Genomic DNA, 9264 nt, shown 5'->3' with positions numbered 1-9264 from the left:
GATTGCACTTATTGCCAATAGGTGCTACTGGAATCTAAATAATACTGCATAAGCTCCTCATGGTGTCATTGTCCATTTTCTCACCTGCTTTGAGCAGTGACAGAGCAGTGCAAGGGCGGCATGTGAAGGATCCTCACTGGTGTGTCAGTCAGCACCTACTGAAATGAACCGGGCAACTCAGAGCTGCTGTTTCAGGCTCTCTGCAAACTCAGGCAGACATCTTCCTTTCAGCTGCACTCAGCTCACATTTTCAACATTTGCAGCTAGCCAGTGACTTTGAAGGCAGCTGAAATTCGAGAGCAAGAAGCCAGCTTAGGAAAGGTCCCGGAACAAGGGATCAGGGCACACTGGCCCAGTCCGAACCCCGCCAAGAACCAAGGGGCGCTAACCCTCCTCCCAGCCTTCCCGCTGGCAGGGCTCTGGCTCTCTCACTCCCCGCAGGATGAGGACCGGGGCTCTGGCCTGAACCCCAAGAGGGGGGCTGGCCACAGCGGCGAGCTGTGGAGAGACCCGCCGAGGAGCAGGGCTGGGAGGAGGCAGAGCCGACGCGCCGGCCCAGGTCGCCCCGTCCGGCTGGCTGCGCCGCCCGCAGCACTTCTCCGGAGCCGTCCCTGTCCCGCCCTGGGGGTGTCCCCGGCCTGCGGACCCGCCCAGGTAGCCGCATCCTGGGGCCGCCCCCGCTCCTCCTCCCGCCCCCGGCCCGCCCCCCGCTCGCTCTCCCCGCGGCTCCATCCTGGGATCGGCCGGCCGAGCTGACAGTCTGGCTCAGCGGTAGCCGCGGGCGCATCAGCCGGGCAGCGCCCCAGCTCTGCGCCGCACCTGCCCTGCCAGCTCCTGGGCGCCGAGGATCGGCTGCCCGGCGGGGCGCCCTGCCGCCCGGAGCAGGGGGTCGTCCCGCCGCCGCTGCCGCCGCCGCCGCCGCCGCCAGGGCTCCTGGCTCGGGCAGGGCAGCTGCCCCGCCGGCTCCCTGCCCGGCTGCCCTCCAGGATGAGCCCGCAGTACTCCCTGCGCTCCCTGCTGCTCGTCATCCTCGCCGCCTTCTCGGCCAACGCCAGCAACTGGCTGTAAGTGCGGGGCCGGGGAGCGGGGCTGGGGGCGGACCCGCCGCGGAGCAGGTGCCTCCGGGGCCGGCGGCTCCCTGCCCGGCGCCCCCGCGCTGAGCTCTGCGGGGGCGCCGGGAGGCTCCGAGCCGGGACCCTGTCCGCCCCGGGAGCCGAGCCGGCCGCTGCCGGGCAGGGGGTGTCCGTGCGGGCGGCACTTGCTCCGAGCCCTGCGGAGCCGAGTCCGCCTGGGAGCTCGCTGCCTTCAAGGTGCGGCGCCGGAGCCTGCCTGGCCCCACGCTTGGGGGGCGGGGAGTCCCTCTAGCCCTTTTGTTCCCTCCCTAGGGCTGGGATCTCCCCTGCGCCAAGCCGGCCGCCCCTCGTCTTCCCCACGGAGAAAATCCGAGGGGGCAACCGACTAACCCGCCGGGAGCGGGGCTGGCCGGGCTCGAGAAGTGACCCCCAGTGGCTGCGCACGGTGCTTCCTTTCTCGTGCTCTAGGCTCAGCAGCGACTCGGCAGCGGGGCTCTACCTGATCAGCAGCTGCAGGCGCTGACATTGGCCGCCCGCCGCACTCAGCCCCTTTGCTTGCTTATCTGCCCCAGTCCCAGCATGACCCTTGTCTCCTGCGGCCGCCTCAGGCAGCACGACTCGCAGCCCTCCTGGGACCCCCCTTCCCTCTGAGTGTGCTGGTGTCCTAACCAGTTAGAGAGCAGTAGGGGTGTAGCCTGGTTTACAGGGAGAGCAGGGGGTGCAGGACGGTTTCTCCATGTGGGGAGGAAAGAACAAATGCCCCCAATGAAGTTGCCCTATATGTCCTCCCTGCTGTTGCTCTGAGGTCATGGCCTGCTTCCTGGGTTGCGGTGTGACTAACTGGGCTGAACTCCAGCACTTGTGTGCCCACAGAGGTGAGGCAGAGCTCTTCCTCTGAAGAATTATTATTTATTATTTAGGCTAGTTATACTATAACTTTATGGAAGCAGAAGCTACATCTGCATTTGTTCTTAAGTTACTAATCTGTGTAGCACCAAGGCCCTGAGGTCAGAGCTCAGGTCAAAATGCAGCCTGGGTTTTGCTGCGGTTCTGATAAGCGAGGGAATGGCCGGGGACAGGATTTGGTGAAGTGTGGAGAGAGAAAATGGCAAAGTTACAAATCTACAGCCCAATTTAGCAGAAGTCTTTTCTCTTCCCCCACCCTCAGGGCCTGTCTGCGCTGATAGACACTGGATCTCTCCTGGCCCTAGTTAGAAGAGTAGGGGTTTGCTTCCCCTCCTCCTTGCATTCTCCACCTGGCTGGCACATGCTGCCCCAAAGCTCTGGAGATCAGTGGTGCTGTGGGGCTCTCTGGGATGAGGAGCTCTAGAAATGCGAATCCTGACGGTAGGATGTGGAGGAGCCCAGTTAGATTAGGAAGACCTGCAACAAACACTGAGATAACTTGTAAGGTAAACAAGGAGGGAAACTGCCACATGTTCTAGAAAATTCCACTAGAGCTTTGCCAAGTCTGAGGGAAGTGCTCCCTGAAACAGGCCCTTTGGGGGGCTCTGCTGGGGGTGGGGTGGGGGAGGGGCAGCATCTTTCTCCAAACTTTGAATTAACTATTGATTTGACTAATTAATTTCTTCTGGTGGGTGGGGAGGCTGCTGCTCCCAGCTTTTATCAGCCTGGGAGGCTGTGATTGAATTCTAATTAGAGCCCAGTTCAAGGGTTTAACAAATCTAGTCTCTGGAGCAAAGTGACTGTTGCACTGTCGATGGCTTGGGTCACAGCAGTAGCACAAGCCACCATGGCTACATTTACCACTTGTAGCATAACAATAAAGATGAAGGGCCAGTTTGCCTTTTCCTCTGCACCTGAATCTCCCATGGGCAGGAACAGGAGTGATGAGTGTTTCAGGAAAGGAGATTAATCTCCAGAGACATAAAATTTCAGCTACCACAATGAATACCCAGTCAGCCACAGCACGTCTATGCCCCCCCATTCCATTCTGTAGTCCACAGGGGCCAATGCTTTATCCCTTGTTTAAGCCAGTGGTGGCTGAGTGGTGTTTAGAGGATGCTACTCAGCCCAAGGAGACCAAGGTGCTGACCAGTCTGTGCCTGGAGTGGCCACTGTCATCCTTCAAATGGATGGAAGAGAAGGGTGCTATAAAGGAGCCTGTTTGGGTCACACGGGATAAATTGTCCCATGCTCTATTACTGCGCTCCCCCTATTTTCCCTTGTCAGATGGAAAGAGTTTTGTGGCATGGGTCTCTTGCAAATGCTGGGTGGATTAGAGCAGACCACAAGGCGGCACTGCCTCACGTTTGGTGAAGACATGTCATGGATCTCTGGTGGTGGTTTCTGCAGTGGACAGGACTGAAAGGGGAAGTACTGGCTGAGGATAGTGGCCCTACCAGGAACTTTGCAGAGGTGCTGGCACAGATGCTTGCCAGGCTAGCTTTTGGGAAAAGGGGAAAATTCTGTAGGTGGAATCATCTTAATATTTGGGGATTTTTACAGGGACTCTGAGCTCTCCAGCACTTCCAGGCTTCTCCCTGCACTCTGTTTTGATGCAGTACCAACAGAAACTGCTGAGCTAGGTTTCCCACACCCACCCAGCCATTTGGCCCATACACACAAGGTTACCAAAAATTGAAGGAGCCAGGGAATGTGTGGCTGTTTATCTGCCAGTGGGTGGGATTTGTGTGTAACAGGAAGGTTGTCATCGTGTTGTAAAAGTAGATGTGTGTAAGAGGACAGCAGCGTGGAGATGCAGTGGTGGGAGTGGAGGCTGCTTTCCTCAGGGCTTTCTTCTGGACAAAGAGGGTTTGGCTCACAGGAATAGCGGGCAGGAGAAGTTGTGTTGTAACCAATGAAAATGGCCTTCAGCGAAACCACCCAGGGGAGTAAGACTCCCCCCCCCCCCCCCAATAAGGGTTGGCTGTACTGAGAGGGATTTCTACTGGCTGGGTGGGATTATGCATTAACTTGTGTATTTGTATTACAGCAAGGCTGAGAAATGCCTTATTATGATATGTAGTCCTGGTACCTAGGCCTCTATACACTGCGTGACTGGAGCTGAGCGTGTTGCAGCATTGCAGCCCACTTGGTTCATGTTTGAGAAAACCGAGCATAGGCGGCTTTAGCTGCCAGCGACTGGGGGCTTGTGTGCAACAGCTTGTACTTTCTAGGTTATAGTGGATCTTTCTAAGAGGATGGACATGTGGGGATGAAGCTCTGTGGGAGTGGAGGGCTCATTCCAAGCACTTACTTCCAGGCACCAATTCCTGCCAACAGTGTGGAGGGAAAGCAGAGATTCATTTCACTGCTTTTGGAAGAAAAGAATGGAGTCTGGCATAACAAATGTAGCTAGTCCAATAAAAAGACAATCTACAACTTGGTGTTTTTATTCTTTGCCTATTGGACTCAGGCAAGGCCCACTCTTGACATCAAAAGGAAAGGGCTGTCCTCAGGCAGTAAACAGGGAAAGAAGGACCTGGGAGCTATCAGATAGTCTGAGAATGAGTATACCCTGCATGTTTCCTACATGCCATGTGTATTCTGTGCAGAGCTCTGTAGTGCTCTGCTTTATCGTAGGGTTGTGTCTTGCTTTACGCCTGTGTATACTGCATATATGTGTATGTACAGCACACATGGCCCATGTCCATTGCATGCAGCCTGGACAGGCGGTGTGTGGCTCTTTTGGGTATGTGTGTTACCTTTATGCCCAGCTGTGCAGTGTTTGTATGCATGTTTCTTCAGGCTTGTGTGTATGTTCCGTGGCACAGCTCTGTAGCGAGTTTGATTTTTCCAGAAACCTGCTGGATTAGTGATTAAGCTCAGTGAGCATTTCACAAGACAAGAGGTTTTTTTTCTAAAGCTTCTTTTAACCTGTTGGAACTCGCATTCCCCAAACGCTTCAGAGACAGACAGCTTGTAACAGTTGAATTGGACATTTTCACAAACTCCTTGCTTTGCATGGAAGAGCTCTAAGGAGGTCGCTGCGGAAAGGCTGTTTAGATTGGTTTGTGTGCCAGTGTTTATGCGTTTTATAATCTGTAAAGGAGAAGCATCTTGGGATCTTCTGGAATGACTGACCTGTAGTCCCTCAGAGGGATCATTCTGCTACAGAGGCTTTCAGAGTTGGAAGGGAGCTTGAAAAATCTGATCGTTGAACAAACCAAGATATCTGGCTAGAAAGTAAACCTCAGGCATATTTTGTCAGTCTCTGGATTTTGGGAGTTGCTGCTGGGTTTGCTGCATGTCCTGGAAATCTCTGTCCTTAAGCCATTTCCAGATTTGGAACTAGAAACTTTCTCCTTTTTGATAACACCTGTAGCCTTGCTTTTCCTCCGACAGTTCCAGGCTCAGTAGAAGCCTCATACTAAACCACTATACTGAAGTGAAAGGTCAGTTCCCAGTAGATCTGAGCCCCAGAGTGAGGGTATGTGCCAGGGGAAGAAAACATCTCCTTTTGGCCTCTGCGTGCCTCTCACAGTTGGCCAAACATTATCTCCAGGAGTGCTTAATTTGTGCAAGGGATGAGCCCTGGCACCTCACGGCTTGGCAGTTCATAGCCCCGGCACCTCTAGGCTTCCTGCATCAGTTATGAAAGTAAAAAAGGTTGCTTGAGCCCTGGCACCTCTTTCATTACAAATTAAGCTCTGATCTCCAGAGGAGCACAGAAGCTTGTTGCATGCACAGGCGTTTCACTCCTGGATAGTCCATGGCTTGTGTTACTTTCCGACACATTGCATTGCAAGTGTTACTGTGACTGGCGTATAGGACTGAATTCAATTTTTGATTCATTGTGGTTTTGCGCTAAAATATTCCAAACCCTGCACCCTGTGCATGCACTCCAAAACATGGCTTGTACGTGCCAGGGCATTTTCTAGGTGGTGCAAATGGGATGCATGTGGCATTTTTCCAAAAGGGCGCTGACCCAAGCACTCAGCAGTGTACTAGCTGAGCACCTCTCCGAAGTGGGAGAGGATGGTCAGAGTTCTGACTCTACGTGCGCGAATGAAATCATCACAGAACAACTTTGTTGGCAAGTTCCAATCTAACTGGGTAACCATAGCCAGTAAACTAACGGTCACTACAAAGCCTGGTTTCTCCTAACTCAGTATTTGACGCTATTGGCTTTTAAGATGTGACTGGTTGTTTGGATTATTAGGATGACTTTCTTGAAGCTCTAGAAAAAAGATCCCTTGTGTGTGGAGAATCCTGGGCACCCACTCATCGTGAAACCATTAGCGACTGCCTTCATTTTCATGCCGTTATCCGGCTAAAACTGTGTTGGTCTCTGGGAGCTTTGCAGGAGGCTCTCCATGTGAGGTAAATATTCTGAGATGCGGTTAAGCTGCTGTATAGCAGGGTGTGCCGCCAGCAGCTCTTTAGCCCCTGTAAATAGGGGGTAGAGATGTGGCAGTAACATTTCCCTCTGGGCTGAGATTTGGCTTAAAGTGCCAGGAGCACAGTTGTTGGGGTTTTTTGTTTGTTTTGAGGGGGAGGAAGTGGGGAGGTGTTTAAACTTTAAGAAAGTGGATTTGACTGTTCAATGAATACCTAAAAATCTGTGACTTACAAAGTGAGGCTGGCTGGAAAGCTGGTCTCTGTGGTCTCATTCTGTTTGCGTTATAGGGCCAGAGAGGAAGGAATAATGCTTAGCATTTCTACAGCCCCTTTCATCCGGAGATCTCCCAGTGCTCTGCAAACACAGGATGTGATTCTCCTGTGCCTGGCTCCTCATCTCATGGACACCTTTGTAAAGTTGGTGTTGTGAGTGCAGAATTCTAATTTGGTAGCGCTTACTCTGATGGTGCTGGTGCAAATGGCTATCCATGGTGCAGGGCGATGGGGAACTGGGCCCTGTGTTGATAATTCTCTGTCTGGTTGGCTCTGCTTTTACAACTACCTTGATGTGGATGACTGAGTACTCTTCAGCTAGCAATTTCCCAGCTTTCTTCATAGCAGCAAGAGGCCCTGATTCTCAGGTCTGGCTAAAATCCACTCATGGATTTTACCTTTACATCATCCTTGTGGCTCTAGATTTTCAGCCCAGCTGTGGCCTGGTCCAGTCCCTGGTATAGAGCAGCCCTAAGGTGTACTAACTGATGTCTGGCTGCCGAGAGCCCCAAGATGCTGGCTGATCTGCGCAAGTGGGAGTGTCTGGAACATAGAGGCATTCTTGCCATATCCCCTTTCCCCTGGCCACTCTCCCTGTTCCAGACCTTACATAGTGGACACTCCCAGGTAGCCAGCCTATGGCAGCACAAAACAGACAGACCAACACTGCAAGTTAGACCCACAGTTTCTTTGCATACTGAACATCTTGTGAGCGCTATCCTGGAGGCAGAATGAATGGCTGACTAGGAGTATTCTGGGAGAGGAGAGATTTGAGGACCCAGATTTGGGAACAAATTCGGTGAGTGGGGTGAGGAGCTCCCTTGTGCTGCCCCAGGGTTCCTTTGGAGACCCACCATCAATGCTTTGTCACTTCATATTTTGCTCTCTAATCCTGAGGGAGGCATTGCAGCAAGCTCTCCCCAGAGTCTTATGCAGGTGGGGACACCCTTCCATGGAGGGCAAGAGGAGGAAGAGCTAAAAGCTACAACTTATTCTGTAGGACATTTATATTTCAAAATAGATTAAAAAATCTTGCAACAGTTTATGACAAGCCCAGCCAGCTTTAGTTCCCCCCTCACCCCCCCCCCAAAAAAAAAAACCAACAAGCGAGTGGCTTAAAGGTTTGTATCTTGGTGGCAGAAAAAACATTTTGAAATCTCCCAGACTTTGGAATTAGCTGGGATGGGCAAGGCCCTGATCTTGGGCTCCTTTTAAAAGCTAGTAATGCCATCAATAATCAGGTCCTAGCTGGCTGGGAATCTCCAGGACTAAGTTTGTCAGGACACAGCAGGTAAATTGATCAGTAATATTCAGATAGCTAGTGATGGTGAGCATCCTTATTTGGGGCTTTTTGAGCAGGTGGTCCCTGGTGGCTAGTGGCATGCTGGAACCACCCTGAATCTGGGTGTGAAGGAGGGTATCTGAGAAATGAAACTGGAATAGAAAGTGCTACCTCCCAGGCTGAGAAGGGGAAGGTTCCTGTGAGCTCCAAGGCCAAAACAATGGTAAGGAAAATGGACTTCTGTCTGCCTCGTTCCTGGCACTGCCTGTGATGCTGGTTTCTGAGCCTATAATGGACCCTGCAGTTATCTGAGCCTGCGATGGACTGTTACAGTTGCTGTTATTCGTGTCACTCAGCTATAGGAGTGTCACATGTGTGCTGGAACAATTTTTATAGTGCGGGTGCTGGAAGCCATTGAACCAAACTGTAAATCCTGTATATGAAGGATTCAAGCCAGGGGGTGATGCAGGGCCCCTCCCTCTCCCTCCCCCCCCAATTCCTGCATCTCTGGTTCATTGTCATCCCCTTCACTAACTTGTCTTGGATGGCATACGTGGAAGCAGTCTATTGACTTTCTTAAAAGTAATAAAAGTGCCAGACAAACTCAAGAATCTGTTTCTGGCATGTTTTCGTATGTTTTCACCAAGGCAGGTTCACTGACTTTCATGGTATTTTGTGGATATTTTTAAGCCTTGGATCCTGGAGTCATGTGAATTCAAGAGAATCTCAGCTTTCACTTAATAAGTTTCTAGTCCTCTTGGTTTCAGAGAGAAGCTTGAAAAAATGACTCAAGTGGTCCCTAAAGACTCAATCCAGAAGGCAAATAAACCCCCCCAAATATGCTAGTTTTTATAAAAATCTGATGACCCAGGGGGCCCTGACTCAGGATTTTTAGACACTCGGGTTGGCAATATTTACGGCTGTAAGAAAATTGTGGGCAGTGGTTTTGTGGTGGCAATTGCAACTTTTAGCAGACACAGCAACTTCTTAGAGTTGCTGCAGATTTCAGAACGGCCAGCACTTGGATGCTGCAGCCAGCAGAGGAGCAGTTCCTCTTCACGTGTTGAGGAAGACACAATGAAGAGTTAATATTGTGAGTTTTTGCATTTATATTCAGTTAAGCCAGTTCATGAACTCCTGTAAGTTCTGTGCAAGTTAGTGCTGCCCCTGGGGTCTTGTCGGCCTGCCAGTGTGCACATTGGGGTAATGGCATTGTAAAGTTGGACTCTCTTGCAATGTTTCCTGATTTGAAGGTTGAGCAACAAGATCGAGTCAGTGCCAATGGCACTTTTCTCCTTTAGAATAATAGCAATTGGACCATATTCAGCACTG

The 9264-nt window shown here is 51.7% G+C and overlaps 1 protein-coding gene across 1 annotated transcript in view; it reads left to right on the top strand.

Annotated features, from left to right (window-relative positions):
• The first annotated feature begins 719 nt into the window (after nucleotides 1-719).
• The window catches only part of WNT4 (Wnt family member 4), a 28056-nt gene continuing 19511 nt past the window's right edge, over nucleotides 720-9264 (top strand). The window contains exon 1 of the mRNA XM_073316450.2: nucleotides 720-1064. Within this exon, the coding sequence (XP_073172551.1) occupies nucleotides 988-1064 (77 nt within the window). The 5' untranslated portion in view covers nucleotides 720-987. The remainder of the gene's footprint in view (nucleotides 1065-9264) is intronic.

This window comes from Lepidochelys kempii, chromosome 18, assembly GCF_965140285.1.
Source record: "Lepidochelys kempii isolate rLepKem1 chromosome 18, rLepKem1.hap1, whole genome shotgun sequence".
Classification (NCBI taxonomy): domain Eukaryota; kingdom Metazoa; phylum Chordata; order Testudines; family Cheloniidae; genus Lepidochelys; species Lepidochelys kempii.
The sequence above is the reverse complement of the archived record's forward strand: the minus strand, read 5'-3'. Positions and strand labels throughout refer to the sequence as shown.